Genomic DNA, 15,868 nt, shown 5'->3' with positions numbered 1-15,868 from the left:
TTTTGGAAAGAAAAATATAAACCATACATTAACTCCGGATCCCCGAACTCTGGCTGCAAAAAGCGACAGCAACTTCATAAAGGTTAAATAGGCCAGCTCAGGGCCTGGAGTGAACGAAGTCCTCTACCAAGCGCATGGTGCCACCACCGATAAAGGTTGCTCCATGTGAATGAACTGCACATACACTCAATACACCCATGTTTGCAGGGCTCTTTAAGGCATTATGAGGTCTGGTACAAAACAATAAAAATGCAGATGGAACTATCAAATTTATCAAGCTGCTGTGATAAAGTCAGGTGCTCTCCAAGGCTGGCAAAGTGATGTCAAGAAAGTTAGACTTGAAGAATGAGACTTGGATTTCTAAATGCGATCAGGGGAAAAAGAAAGCAGCGTTAATAGGGGAGATCAAGAGGGAAATGATGAACGTTACAGCTCTGTTTGGGGGAGAGTTTAAAGATCGATTCTTCTTGCTTGTTCTGAAATCGTTCTGCCAAAAAAGCTGACATTGTTATGAACTTTTTATTTTTTGGTTTATTTAGTCTTCTTTAACACAGCCATTGTTAGTTCAACAATCTAGTATTTGGGGTACATTATTGCCAAACGAGGACAGCGCTGTATAGGTTATGACATCAATCCATCTGTTAATCCTTTCCTTCCCTAACACAAAGCGTCGTTTGTTGATACAGTCGTGGATTACTTCTATTTGTAAGGTTACATATGGTGAGTGGATTGTACGAGAGGTGGGGCATTTGCTCCCTAGCACAACCGCCTCTAAACTAAAATTCAATAGTTTTCTCAAAACATTAGCATTCTGTAATTAAAAATAGATAAAGCACTATTTTAGTATAATGTTAGGCAGTAGTAAAAATTATCCTGTCAGAATGAATGTGCCCATATACACTAGCATGCTTTTGGAAGAATCATATTAATATTCTGTGAAATTAATACATAAATAAAATATGACCTGGGATGAAATCAGCAGTATGCACAAAAAGGAAAAACAGAATCCTTCCCTTCTCAAACCTGTTGATTTTAACATCTTTCTAGACCTATGTTACATCATCTGGAGCCTAAAGGTCATTTCAAATTTGGAAAACATGAAAGAATAGTATGATCCAGCTTCCTCCAAAAGACAGCACATAGGAATTTTGAAGATTTGTGTTCATTCTCATGTTAAAGAGACAACATCATTTTAAACCTCCCTGGAGAAATATTTGTAACGTCTTTGATTTATTAAGAAAAATGCAACTTTAACACAGTAAACTATGTTTTCGTATTATTTGAAAAATCAGAAAATAAGAATACTGTGAAGATAGAACATATTATTCCAGGATATACGAAAGTCTTTCGAATTATTATTTAAGGAATGGAATATTTGAGTTAATACTGGAAATATTTTCTTTCTAAGCACGTGTTTTTTCTCTCTGCATTCTCTTTGGCATTCTCCCTTTCTAGTTCCTCTTATGTCCCAGCTTCTCCTCGGGTTCCTTTCTGGGGTGGTCCCGGCTCCCTTCCTCTCCCTTCATCATCTGACTCTTACAGTCTTTGGTTTTTCCTTCACGATCAGTCAGTTCATTTCAGACACTGGTTTCTATTGAGTGAATGACCTCTGGACCCTCGCCTGCGCCCTTCTGGAGAAGTGTCCCCCCCCCCCCCCCCCGGAATATAAAGCAGTTGCGTCTCCAGCTTCTGTGCGCTGCGGGTCACCCCGGAGGGCAGGCGCGTCTCCCCGGGAGCGTCCGGGGCCGCCCTGGTCGGCGTTGTGCAGCGGCCCCCGGTCTTGTCCCGCGCGATCCCGGAGAAACTCCGCCCCCAGAGAGCCCGAGGCCAGGGAGAGGCGCGCGCCGGCAGCTCGGGGGGCCGCGGCGTCGGGCCTGCGCGCGTGGGGCTGCCGCGGAGCGGTGACCGCGGCCCCGACGGGGACCGGGCGGGACGGGCAGTGCTGGGGACGGGCTGGGGGCCGGCTCGCGCCCTGGCCGCGCCGGGGCACCAGAGCACAGGCCGGGCCGGCGGGCCGCGCTCAGGAGGTCGCGTCCACGTGGAGCACCGCGGGCGGCACCGCGTCCTCCGCATCCTCCGCGGCTAGCAGGTCGCCCCGCTCGTGGCGCACCTGCTGGGCCTGTTCCACGGCCGCCGAGGGCTCCTCTTCGTCCTCCGGAGCGGTCAGGTCGACGCTGCTCCCCCGGGAGGCCGCCCTTCCTGCGCGCCCCTCGCTGCTCTTTCCCTCCCCCGGGGCGCGGGAGCAAAGACCCTCTTCCTGCTCGTCGGGCACCGGGTCGCCGCGGGGCAGGTCTTCCGACTTGGTCTCCGCGTCCGCAGGGCTCTCTCCCTCGCGGACTTTCCTGCGCCCGAAGGTGAGCGGAGAGACCTTGAAGGGGGAGCCTCTCCCCGAAGATGCCTTCTGGTGACTGGGGGTGAGGGATTTCTTAATCTTCTCCCTCCTCTCTGCGGATACGATCTTTGTGCCCAGCCGGTTCATTTTCTTCTCGATGTTCTGGCGAGAAAACGCTTTCTTGAGGCTGTCGACCTTCCGCAGGCTAGACCGTTTGATCTTCTCTGCCCTACTTTCCCCGACCTTTTCCTCCGCGCTGTCCTCCAGGGCCTCCTCCTCCGGGGGAAACTCGTCATCCGACGAGAGGTCCACCGTGTGCAAGGTCTCCTCCAGGGACTTGTTCTCCTCAGCGAGCTCCCCCTGCTCTCCGGCGGGGCTGGAGGCCGGCTCCTTCACAAACACACGGGCAGGGATCTCATTTTCTTCCTGAAAAGACGGACAGTGTAGACTTCGTGTTAATAAGAGATTTCACAAATTGTCCGGAACTGCTGGGAGGGGCTGGGTCGGGCACAGGGGGGTGACAGGAACCAAACTTCCGTGTGCGGCTTTTGTTTTCTAGAATGTGAGGAGTTAATTCTAAACGGGTCAAGTCGCTGCCGTAGGCTGGATAAGGGCTGCTTGTTGGGAATATGACCAGGGCAGCTGGCAAGGGTCCTATCAGTGACAGGCAGCGGGGGAAGTGGGCTGTGGTGCTGATAGATCAGGAAGTTGCCTAGATAAAGGAGCTAAAGTAAGTGACTGTGAACCCAAGAGGCCTCGCTCTCCGACCCTCCTTCAAGGTCACATAGCTCTGTTCCTCCAAAATGCCACTGCAAAAGAGCCTGGACGCCGAGTTAGAAGATAAAAGATGGGGGCAAGGGAGAGGACCGGGAAGTCCTCAAGTATGGGACACCGTATCAAGCCTTGATGGGGTTCCCTCCCCAGGTGCGAGCCGGAAGTAAAAGTATGGTCGACCTTGGTGTCTGTTTGGAACTGCACATTAATTTTTCTAACGGTATAACTTTAGAGTAAGAGAAGCAAGGACCAGCCTTCCTGGGGGCCCACCCCTGGAGCCTTGTGGTTTAGGGTATCCTTTGTGGACATTAGTAAGGAGAAGCAGCATGCCACAGTCATTTTCAGAGTGGTGAGTGGGAACACTGATGAAGCTTATCAAGGCTCTTTTATACGGGGCTTCCTAGGGCAAGACCACTTTGGGCCCCCACCCAGAGCTGAGAGTGACAGGGCTCAGGAGTCTGCCCCCTTCCCTGTACTGTTCCCAGCACAGCTCCTGCTCCAGCCTCCAGGCGCACAGGCAAAGGTCTGCCCACCCCGCCCCCGCCCCCGCCCCCGCCCCCGCCCCGTGTCTCAGGGAGCAGAGCCCAAGAACGTGCCTTCAGAGTCAGGGGCAGTGGTGCTCCCACACCGCCAGGTGGGTGGCTATGACTTCAGACAGACTTGGTCACACAGCATAGGAAGCCCTTTCATTTTTTATGTTGGTCTTTGAATACTGGGTTAACGACAGCCAACGGACAGGGACTTCACATTTTTATGGGAAGAAAGCTCATAGAAAGAACGAGCGACGGGAGCCGGAGTCTCGGCCCTGCTGAACTTTTGACAGGCTGGGGCACTTTCAGCAAACCTCCTCTCCTCAGGTCTCAGTGTCTTCCAGACAAGAACAAGGGGACTTGCCCTCAATGAGCAGCCTTCCAGCCGCACTTCCAGGACACTCGGGGCCCGGAGGATGGCCGGGGTGGGCCAGGCTTCCGAGCCCATGCCCACCCTGGCTTCAACCAGAGCTCTGGTGTCCACATTATACTGTGGACCACTCAGGAGAGTCTCAGCTTGAGAAATAACCAGATTTCGTATTTAAAGGTCTACCCGGGATCTCCACTTCACGGAAAGTTCATGTTAACAGGAAGGACTTCCCTTCTTGTTTTGCAATTTTGATTGACAAGAAAGTCAGTAAAATCGGGGTCACGGTCAAACACATACCCTGTGACTATACCTGCCCACCTTTGACCTTTTTTTTTTTTTTTTTTTTTAAGATTTTTTATTTGTTTATTTGACAGACAGAGAGCACAGGCAGGCAGAGCAGCAGGCAGAGGGAGAAGCAGACTCCCCACCGAGCAGGGAGTCCGATGTGGGGCCCAATCCCAGGCCCGGGGACCACAACCCGAGCCGAAGGCACTTGCCCAACAGACTGAGCCACCCAGGCACCCTTACAAAAGCTAAATGCACAACGTTTTATACAGAGAAGCTCAAAGTCCCTCTTCTTCTTAACCACGGAGTAGTATAACTGTGATACTCTGAATACAGCCTGTGTCTTCCCGTGTCCCTGTGTCACACACACACACTCATACGCTGGTCCTTTCCGTAAACTGGTTACAAATGAAGGGTAACGTCTTGGATAGAGATAAATAGCACAAAATCTCGTTGAACAGGATCTCTTTAGAGTAAAGAAGTCACAGATTCTGCTTCCCAAAGCTCTCCACAACCAACCGTTCTGAGCTCCGTGGAAAGTGCCAGGAACACAGTACAAAAGACACAGTAAAAAAAAAAAAAAAGAAAGAAAAAATTGAAAGGCGGATGAGATTCCCACGAGTCATTTATGACCTAGACTTCTCTAGAGAGCGACTTTCCCACATTTCCAGTCTCAACTTGCTGCTAGTTTGCTACCGTGACCCCCCCCCCCCCCAGGAGGGCGGCAGTTTTTGTCTCTTGTTCAGTTGGGCCCCGGCGATGAGAATGCTTGAGTAGCCACTTGCCGAACGAGTGCCCGGCGCCTCAGGTGGGGCTGAGAAAGGACGCGGGCGGCTGCCACAGGAATTAGCCCTGTCCTTTGGGTCGGTGTGAGGACTACAAAAGAGCGGGCTTAGCTCTGTGTCTTAGAAGGAAGTCTGCGGGCTGTAGCTCCACTGCGAAATGAGGCGGGCCTAGGCCTCAGTCCATTTTTCAGGAAAGACCTTATTCTCAGTGGGTGAGCATCGGGCAGGCAGCGGCGCGACCACAGAAGCAGCTACGGCCCTGATGCTTAGTCCAGAAGCAAAATGACTTCTGGGGTTTGACAAGAGGGTTGGGACAGTTTGCAGGGAGCTGTTTGGAGGAAAAGCAGAAACCGAGAACTCCGTGAAATGTTACTACCAGTCGTCAGTGAAGAAATGGAAATTTGGGTGGGAAACTCTGAAACTAAGCCTTGATTCCCAGAGCACAGCTACCTTTTGTATGGCCTGATCTCCTCCGGTACTCGGAGAATGACCCTGGTGACTTCCCTTCTTCAGTCTTACCAGAGAGGTATACATAGTAACTGCTTTTAAAAGAATGAAACAGTGTTGCCTTTTGTCTTAAATGTGCTTTTTGTTATTAAGACAACATTTTTCCTGTTGAGTTGAAACTCTGGTCTCGCTTGTGACATGTCCTTTGGGGACAGGTTTGAGCAAGGCCAGGTGAGTCGGCAGTGATGTGTGGTGGATACATCGGGCACATAGGAGGGCAGCTGAGGGATGGAGGCAGACCCACTGGACTCCTTCCTAGGACGCCTGGGACCTTGATTCAAGCGTGCTTACACCAGCTCTGAAAATAAACCCAGCAGGAACGGACATAATCCAGAACGAGCTGGGCGGGTCTTCATAAAACTGGAAACAAGTGAGATATGTCTTTTTGACTAACTGCTGTAAGCTTCCGTGGTCACTGTTATTCTTTGAGCAGTGTCCTGCGTTCTGTCTGCCGGATGTGGTTTATTCCGTGGTCGCCTGTGGCATCCAGTGTGAGGGCAAGCGCCTCCCCTTCCCACAGGAATCTGCAGGTGTCAGAGCACACGCGGGTCTCACCTTTCCATTCTGTGTCTGGAGAAGCGGGAAAATACCGACACTCCCTCAAAATGTCTATTGTTTTGGTGAAACAAAACACAGACCTGGACCTGTACTGGACCATGAAGGGGCTGTTACGATGGTGGAAACTCAACCAGCATCTCAGACAGTAGGTTTTCTAGAACAGCGCTGTCCCTGGGTGCCCCGTTGTCCCTGCACATGGGCCATTGCTTGGTCCTCTCACACGCACCTTGTGGAAACATCCGGGGATAGCTCCCTGTCTACAGGTGAAGGGACACTTGCCCTTCAGCCTTCTGTCCTCATGTTTTTGCTCTGCCTTCTCGGACAGACTCCAGGAAGGACAGCTCCTTCCAGGGGGAGGGCCACACGTCCCCAGCTCTATCGCTGCTTAACTATCCAGTTACACATGGAGCTGCTCTGGGTTTGTGGCTCCTTAATGTGGCGTGAAGAATCCTTGGTGGGCTGCATTGCTTTCTTGGGCACTTCTGTCTCGCAGAGTCCCCCAAGAGCCGATGACTGTTTGCCCTACAGATTTATTTTCAAAAAGGTACTCAGCCACCACTAATGCGGCTGCTCTGGGTTCTGACCTTTCACGAGAACCCTTAGGAGTCTTTCAAAGGAAGGGAGAATTAAACAGCGCACTTCAAACATATATGAATGATGTGCTTGCAGCACGAAGAGAAAAGGACTGGAAAGAACCACTGAGAAGTGGCATTTTTTCTTCCACTTCAGCTTGTTTGCTATTGATACTGATTCTCACGAACTAACCATCCCGGTTGTGCATGGAGATATCAACATGGAGAAACTTGCCAACTTGCCAAGCACCTCTTGGGTTGGAGATCATGGAAGCAAATCTTCGGGTGTATACAGAAGTAGACACTTTAAAAGAGAAGGAGATTCTGTGACTGGCATTGGAAAAGGAAGCCTAGAGGTAAAGCTTGAATGAGGGGAGAAAAGCCAGCAGTCTGCTCTTTTGTCACTAACTTATCATCCCTGTTGTTAGAAGAAATTAACTACGGCTGCCACAGTCCCACAGGGATGTGGTGGCATCCTGAAGGGATATGAGGACCATAAATTTGAGTCCATGGGATGCTTTATCCGATAACCTCTAAATACTAGTTATTAAAATGGAACTATGCCCACCTGACACTCTGATTTATAGGTCTCCTTTACACATTGATGGTTTTCTCCAATTTGTGTTTCTGAGGTATAGATTGCCAAGTGGATAAAGCCATTGATTAGAACTGCACCCCTAAGGCAGCTGTCGGTAGAATCAGCAAGTCATAAGAATAAAATGCATTAGTTATAATCCCTGAGCAGTCTTTCACATTGTGGAGGATTTAAAAGTTTCATTATTTTTCAGTGTTATCAAGGGTTCAATTCTTTTTTAAAATCACACTGGTTAGGTATTCTTTGTTACACACACACACACGCACACACACACACACACACACACACGCCCACCACAAAATGGAAAACAAATCATTCTGAATTATTTAAAAGCTGGTGTAGAAAACCCAGTAAACATGAACTTTGCCGTAGTGGGAATACAGTGTTTGTTTTTACTTCATTTTGCCATTCAGCTCTGTAATTTCTATTATTAATAAAAGGAAACCTTGTTAGTCACTTTCTCAGGGCCTTTGTTTCTTTGATATAGAATGAGGTTAAACCAAATGATTATTAAAGTACTTTCCAGCTCCAAGACGTTTGATTTTCTGATATTAATGTAAATCCCATGAAAAATAATTAACAAATTTCAGAAGCGTTCTCCCAGTGTACGAACGCCAAACAGCTTTCGTTTCATGCAAGAATCCCGACTCTAGGACCTGAGCTGCCCTGGAGAATGTTTTTCGCTCGCTCAGTTCTACCAGATCCAGGTCGCAAAACGGTGGAGGGGGCCGCGTGGACATGGGAGGGCTGCATCTGAGAAACGGTCTAGTTTTTAATAAATGAGAGAAAGTAATGATTCTTCTGAAGAAACAATGATCAGTTATTCACTTAACATGCCTGAGGCCGTGCTCACCTTCCGTAAGTACCAATAGTAACACGTAGAGGAGAGGCCCGTATTTTGTTTATCTCAGAAACTCAAAGGGAACGGGGTAACCCTCGCATCAAAACCAATACCCCATATCGGGAATGTTAATCAATGTGACGTCAGCATGGCGAGCTGTCACCTAAACAGGTCTTTGATTTTCTGTATTCTCATTTCTTCCACAGGTTTAATAATTTAGTGGTTTTCAGAGCAGTGGCTTTGGGTGGAGAAAGTACCATCTTTGGAAAAAAAATTCAACTTTAAAATAGTCTGAAGATATTACACTTTTAGCACTTTTCTCAAAGTCTGATCTCATCGAAGGAAGCCAAACGGCGAATATTTGAACACGCAGATGGGCCCGATTCTCCACGAATCTGCCTTCAGTGAACACCCGCCTCTACTCTTTTCACCCAATTTCACAATTTTATGTGGACGAAAGTGTAAGCTGTCCATGAGTACTCTCGTTTTGTTCCCTAGATTGGAAATCACTCCCAAACTGCTTTTTCAGATAATCGTTACGAGAACCTTCAGGCATAAGTGGGCACCACACCCTCCTGGCCAGTTACCTGTGAGATTCTAGGCTCTTCAATCAACAGAGAAAATTCCCTTTTAACAGTAGATTCACTGATTTTCTGTATAAGTGCTATTTTTAGGCAAAGATAGCCACACTTACAGAAAAAGCATTAGTCTTATTAGTCTTCAGCGTTTGCTTTTTGACCACCAATCCCTCTGAGTCTTATTTCATTTATACTGCGTCCTGTCACAGTATTTTGAATTCCAACATTGTTCTGAAGCTATTATAAAATGGTGTAAGAAGAAAAACTGCTAAATTTAACAAGGATTTTACCATTTTTTTTTTCATTGCTCAAAGGGAGAAGAGTGGTCTCTAGTTTTAGATACTGTAATTTGAAGTAATTGACAAAGACATGAGAGGCTTTAACGCCACAACGATGTGGTAAGTTCAGCAGACATTTAAGTAAATAAATAGATTATATATTTTATTTATTTTTATTTTTTATAGATTTTATTTATTTGAGAGAGTGAGAGATCGAGAGAGAGCGTGCATGAGCAGTGGGGAGGGACTGTGGGAGAGGGAGAAGCAGACTCCCTGCTGAGCAGGGAGCCCAACACAGGGCTTGATCCCAGGATCCCGAATTCACAACCTGAGCTAAATGCAGACGCTCAACCAACTGAGCCACCCAAGTGCCCAATATTGAATTTTTAAACAGGACAAAATAAGGACAAAGTTTGGAGTTTCAAGGAGTGCTAGCGTGTGAGTACCTAGTCGACAAACCAAAGGAGGGACCAGCCAGGAAGCACCTGCAGATTCTGGAGGACACAACAGGACTTCGCAAACTGGAAGCCTAATCGTCTGGACATTATGTACTAAATGTGCTCAAGCAAGTGACAGAGTTTCTTCCCTCTCTATTTTTCTATTTTTAATTTTCACATCAAATTTTTTGTTTGTTTTATACTAGAAAACCAATGGATTTAGTAGAGGAAAGTCCTAGCATAGGATTTGAGTGGACTGAAAATGACAAATTACTTAGGAGGCGGTACCTGGTGTATCATCTGCTGCCTCATTCTCTTACCCACCCACTGTCACTTCGTGAAGAAATAGAGCCACGAGAAGGCTCTATTTTGGGTCGGCCCTTTGCTCTCATGGTGTGTTGTGGACATAATACTGATTTCAACACGACAGTTGTCATACAATGTCCCAACTAAGAAGCGTAAGCCTCGCCATTTTAAGGTCTTGGGTAGGGAGGGGCCGTTTGTTACTCAAGAGGCACATTTCTAACCAAGCAGAGGTGTAGCCTCCACTCTGTGCAAATGCATTTCAGATCGCCCAGGAAGAGCTTCTGTCCCTTGAGACGCCATGCCAGTCTCTAACCATTTTAAACAGGTTATTCCATTCACAGGCAGGAAGGAAGCAGCCTTCACGCGGAAGAGCACACATGCAAGGAGGTCCGTGGCCCTGCCTACCGCGCCACGCTCCTTTCTTGCCAGATAACATCGAGACAGAAACATCTTTGAATCTCCGCATCCCATCTGTAAATTGGGGGAAATGAGACAACATGCAGAAAGACACTTAGAGCACGCTGAGCTTACGGAAAGAGCTCAACAGTGTTTTGCTCCCATTAACAGCCTTAGCGTACAGATGAGAAAACAGAAGCTTAGAGAGGTGCAAAGTGTGCACAAGATCCCGGAGCTGCAGGCGGTGAAACTCGAATATGAACCAGGGTCCCTGCGACAAAGCAGAGCATCGCAAGCCTGGACCCGGAGCACTGTCCGGCACACGCCGGTGTTCCAGCCATGGACGCAGCTACTGACCCGGACACCACGCGTTCAGAGAGAGAGTGGCCCTTCGTCCACTAGGAGATTGCACCTGTCTAGTGTCTGTCAAAACAATCACCTTACAATGTCTTGCGAGTGGAGACTTCAGATATCCTTCAGGCTACTAAAGAGTCTTCCATAGCTGAAGAAAGGTCCAGCTCCTTGACTCCTAAACTGCTCTTTCAAAAATAAAAAAAGGAGTGTCCTTGGGGCAGCTCAGTAGAACGTGCACCACAGAGCCTGAAGACGCTGCTCTGGGCTCTCTGGGAAGCGCCCACCTCGCTTGCACACCCCGTTTCGCCGTCTACTCACTATATGGAGAACTGCTACCATTTCTGGCTGCAGCTTCACACCTGTCAGCCCCAAACTGAAGACCGAGATAGGACTCAACAGCAGATCTAGTCCTTAAGTTCCCCAACCGTTGTTTTTGTTTTTTTGTTTTTTTATATGTCAGATTTATTGTTCTCTTGAATTTTGAGTCACGCGACCTCTCCATCCTGCCCCCAACATCTACAGAACATCCGTGGCAAAATGAAATGTGAACCGATCCTGACAAATGGCGATCTCCCCCTACCAGGTCCTCCCCTCCCGCCTCCTTCACGGAGGGCTAGAGGACGAGAGATGATCTCCCCGACTCCCATGGGAAGAAGGACCATTCCCTCTGACGACTCAGATTTAAACACGTCTGTACATGTTTGGTTTTGTTTGGAGATCAGTATTTAATTTAGAAATGCCTTGAGAGCTGAGATTTCTAATATCTTTTAGGCTAATAAAGTAAGGATCTTAGGTGGCTTAAGAAAGGCGCAGTCACCATATCTCTTTTCAGTTCATCGGGTGCATGGAAAGCTCCCCCATTTGCATGAAAAGCTAAAACATGTCTGGGCTGCGAGAGCCCGCGAGGTATAGGAGATCACCAGCGCCTGAAGCTTTCCGTCGAGTGCAACTTGAGGAAGACAAAAAGCAGCAGGAGGAGTCTTTCCTTTTATGGAGGGAAGGAGGCTTCGGTCCTAACTTGGCAGAGCAGAGTCATTTAGAAAAAAGAAGGCTCCCTCGGTTAAATTCCAATTTCTAAATCTCCCTTGGGAGATGAAGGCTCTTCTTGTGTGCCTTTCACAATCAAACAGTTGGTTGTAGCCTCTCCCCTCCATGGCTTTGAAACCCTCTCCTATTCACATGGTCACAAGGAGACAGCCCTGGGGCACGGATGGCAACTGCTTCCTGGGCTCTGCACTGGCTGCGTTCCACCGGGCGGAAGGCCTCCAGCATTAGGCAGGGCTGCCCCGGGACGCACAAATGCCCACCACTTGGCAGAACAACAGCCCCACGCAATCTCCCTGTCCCCAGATACCCTCTTGCTACATTAATTGCATCATTGATGCATTAAAAAAATTAAGTGGCCTTTTTATTCTAAGGCAACCATTTACAGGAGAAAATCCTCAAGACGAGCCTCCGTGACTGTGGCTGGTAGCACTGCTTGGGTTTTGCCTTACGGTTGTGGTTTCCCTGGGCCACAACAAGCCTACCTGGTGCGCTCCTAAAGAGTTACGCTCTATATTTTTAGTGCATCATTGGCTAGAAAAGTAACTCAGCAAAGACTGCTTTGGCCCAAAGAATCTTCAAGGAAGAGACTAGCTCAACTCCGAGGGAACCGCCTTTAATACTTGGTTAGTCCCCCACACGGGTGTCTTCTCCAGACACAGTCATGAATTTGACTTGATGAAAAAACCAGCTCGCACGATTGTCTCATTTCCACCAAGCGTTAATCAACAGCCCCGGGATGAGCGTGCCCTGCCCGGCTGACCGCTGCAGTTGGAGCGCGGAGAGGCCAATGAACGCGACCAGGGGGGCGCACCCGCTCCCTCCCAACCGCGGGCTGCCTCCCGGGGCCCCTAAGGCACGACCCGGCCTGCGGGCCCCCGGGCATCCGCCCTGGGCTGAGGCTGCGTTGACCCGAGAGGTCGCACCCCCACGCGGATCCCGCCGCCTCCTGCTGAAGGCGGACGGGACGATGCTGCGTGTGCGTGGTCCCCGACAGGCAGGACAGATGCACAAAGGGCCAGGAGGGCCAGGCGGGCTGAGGGGCCCCAGCTGCGCAGGGGGAGGCGTGGGGGGGGGGCACTGACCTGGAAGATGAGCACCTTGAAGTGGTTGCGCCGGAGCAGCTGCGCGTGGTTGGCCTCCAGCCGCCTGACCTGCGCGCTCTGCTGGTCCATGCGCTCCTTGACGGCGCGGGTGTGCGCGCTGACCTTGCGCGACTTCTCCAGCAGCTTGCTCACCGTGTTGCCGGTGGAGGCCTGGTACTTGGAGAGCTTGGTGAGGTCGTTCTGGATGCCCTTCACGGAGCCCTCCAGGCTGATCTGCCGCTGCTCCATGTGGTGCTGGTTCTCCTGCACCGCGTCCAGCATGTGCACCAGCTTGTCCAGCAGCGTGAGCACCGTGACGGCGTTCACCTGCGCGCTGTCCCGGACCGCCTCCTCTGTGCTCCCCAGGTTCAGGCTCGGGCTCGGCGTGGAGGAGGGCGCTAGGCTGGGGCTGGCTGGCTTCTCCTGCCACGTGCCAGAGCCCAGGTACGGCAGCTTCTCGGCTTGGGCGAGGTCCTCCCCCATGGCTGGGCAGGTGGGCAGGTGCTCCCGGGGCGGGAAGGACGGGAGCGGACTGCGGAGAGGGGCCCGCGGCTCTGCGCTCCGAGCCCGGCTCTCCGGGACCGGCGGAGGCTCACACGCTCCGACGGCTCCGCGGACCAGGACCAGGGGAACTGCCTTCCAGCCGCTCTTAAAAGCCGGACTCCACCCAGTGGGAGGCGAAGCTCTCAGACCCGACAACCACTCAGGGTGCAGAAGCGGCCGCACACTTCCTGACCCCCTGCTCCCTGGCCCCGGGCTCTTTCCTGCAGGTTTTCTTTCCTGCGTCTCTATCCCTTTGTAACAGAAGTTCAGGGCCATGTTTCAACCATGACTTCATCCAGAGGCGGAGAGAAACATGTGAATTGGCTTCGCTCCCCGGCCTGCAGTTGGCTAGAGCTTGTAAACTTCCCTCTGGCTGCTATGCTACGGGTGTGTGTGTGTGTGTGTGCGTGTGTGTGCGTGCGTGTTTTCCTGGATACAGGTTATTGCAACGGAAAGTATTGTTTGCTTTTGCCCTAGAAGGACGAGGGGCCGCAGGAGGAACGTGTCCCACGGGGAGGGGCTCCGTTGAAAAGGGTACTTGCAGCCCAGCTGGTCTTGTGAGTTTTTAATTTCCAAAGGACCAGAAGCCACCCCGGGAACGACAAGACAAGACAGCCCAGTGCTTACGACTCTTGCGACTGTGGGTGCAGCATAAGTCGAAAGAGCCTGAGGTTCAGGAATGTGAAAACATGTGCCACTGTTGTGTGCTGGTCACGTAACAGAAGGTGAGGTTTGGAATGAGTTTTGTAAAATACAGAGTTTCTTTCTGAGAAGTAAAATGGAAAAAGGAAAAACCAAAAAAAGTGTAGTCTCTTTAAGAATGTACCATGCTGATTTGGCTCAGCTAATTCTGAATCTGTGCCCAGAGATTTTCTCAAATACCTATCTCTGCGAGTCATTTATTGACACGTGCTGCAAGTGTAAGTGTCGGGCCGGCCGAGTCGGGGTTTCTGAAGAGCCTCTAACGTTTGACATTTCCAAATTCCTGTTCAGTGAAGTGGCACACCTGTTCTGAGAAACGGCCCTCCTCGGCGGAGCCCCTGGGGCGCGGGGCTTATTTCCTAAAACGACTTTACATGCTTGAATTGGTTTTAAATGTATCCAGCCTTTCGGAGTGTTTCAGCAGAAAGTTTATAATGGGCCTTCTCGGAACCGTTCGGACAGAACAGAGGCCGGCTCCTGTCGAGTCAGGGAGGGATAATGGAGAAGCACCGTCCTTCCCCGGCAAAAACCTACCCGTAAGCCGGTCAGTCAGCGGGTGATTTGTCACATTTGCGGAATCTGAGAGTCCCCACTATCTGCTTAGTCCTGGGTTGGACGAACTAGCCAGGGGACATGAGCGAAGCACGACCTCAGACTGCACCTGCTAGCCATAGAGATGAGTCGAGGATGTTTTCAGAGACCCTAATTTCCTCAGATGACTGGTACCCCAAGTCCACTTCAAATGAATCTGTTAAAATAGGGACAATAAAAGTGAAAAGATTTGGGGGCACCTGGGTGGCTCAGTCAATTAAGTATCTGCCTTCAGCTCAGGTCATGATCTCGGAGTCCTTGGCTGGAGCCCCACCTCGGGCCCCCCTGCTCGGCAGAGTCCACTTCTCCCTCCACCCCTACCCTCTGCTCATTCTCACACGCTCACGCTCTCTCTCTCTCTCTCTCTCAAATAAATAAATAAATAAATAAAATCTTTTTAAAAACTGAAAACATTTGGTTGGGACTTGATCTTTAAACAATGTAAGAAAATTATTTAAATGAATTTACCTTAAATTTAACAAAATTTAGTTAGCCAGCAATGTGCTTAACTATTAGAACAAAGGATGAATCGAGTGTTGATTTTGAGAAGCATAATTTTCTAACAAGATGACACAATATCATGACACAATGTCCTTTCACATTTGACTTCTGCGGGCGAATCATCAAAAGGGTCATTATTGCAAAATATTTGAGGGCTTCATCAGTTTCCCAAGAGCCTCTCTTCAGTTGTGACAGTCACATCATTCCCTCTGAAGCACTTATTGTGCCATCGTCTGAGTGGAGTTTGTTCTTCTTCGAATGCTAACCGTTCCAGCTGCAGATCCTTGTTTGTCAGAGGTGATGTCGTCCATGATTCAAGGGTTTCTTTAACATTACCTTCATCAACTTCATGATTTCTTACATATTTTGAAAGATTTTCAATTTCACATTAAAATCACTTGGCCCTGATTTTGCATGGATTTGCATGGATTTCGCATTGCCGTGTCGGGTGCTGCGTCGTCAGTGAGATGAGGGGAGACCCTGCAGGCATGAAGTGGTGGTGAGAAGGAGAGAAGCTCGTTGTCACACAGGAAGAAAGGTTTGCATGTGGCCTTATTTATGTTTTAAAGGTAATTTTGAATAACTCAAGTAACAGCACCATTGTCTATTGCTGTGTAACAAACCAGCCCGAAACTCCGTGACTGAAAACAACAGCAGTCGAGCTGTGTTGACGCGTGATTCCGTGATTGGCTCAGCCGTTCCGTTTGGAGGGATCGCCTCTGCTAGGCAGGTGCGTTCACTACAGCGGATTCCAGAACAGTCTCAGGCACACGTCTGGCTTCTTAGCTGGACTGATGACACCACTGGGATTTCTCTCTCCTCCATCTTTAGTCTCCAGGAACTGCCCTCTGATCTTTCTAGTAGGGGAAGCCAAACGTCTTCACATGGTGTCTCAGGATTCCGA

The 15,868-nt window shown here is 49.6% G+C and overlaps 1 protein-coding gene across 1 annotated transcript; it reads right to left on the bottom strand.

The window, feature by feature from the left end:
* Nucleotides 1-505: 505 nt before the first annotated feature.
* CAVIN2 (caveolae associated protein 2) lies at nt 506-13,402 on the bottom strand. The gene is made up of 2 exons (XM_059168550.1): nt 12,628-13,402; nt 506-2,758 (listed from the first exon to the last, which is right to left on the bottom strand). Exons 1-2 carry the CDS (start codon nt 13,108-13,110, stop codon nt 2,021-2,023), a joined length of 1,221 nt encoding a protein of 406 aa, XP_059024533.1. The 5' UTR covers nt 13,111-13,402; the 3' UTR covers nt 506-2,020.
* Between the last annotated feature and the right edge of the window lie 2,466 nt (nt 13,403-15,868).

Source organism: Mustela lutreola, chromosome 3 (assembly GCF_030435805.1).
Source record: "Mustela lutreola isolate mMusLut2 chromosome 3, mMusLut2.pri, whole genome shotgun sequence".
NCBI lineage: Eukaryota > Metazoa > Chordata > Mammalia > Carnivora > Mustelidae > Mustela > Mustela lutreola.
The sequence above is the reverse complement of the archived record's forward strand: the minus strand, read 5'-3'. Positions and strand labels throughout refer to the sequence as shown.

Coding starts and splice junctions, on each gene's coding strand:
- CAVIN2 (XM_059168550.1), bottom strand. CDS start 13,110: ATGGGGGAGGACCTCGCCCAAGCCGAGAAGCTGCCGTACCTGGGCTCT. Junction 2,759..12,627: donor TCAAGGTGCTCATCTTCCAG/GTCAGTGCCCCC, acceptor CCGTCTTTTCAG/GAAGAAAATGAGATCCCTGC.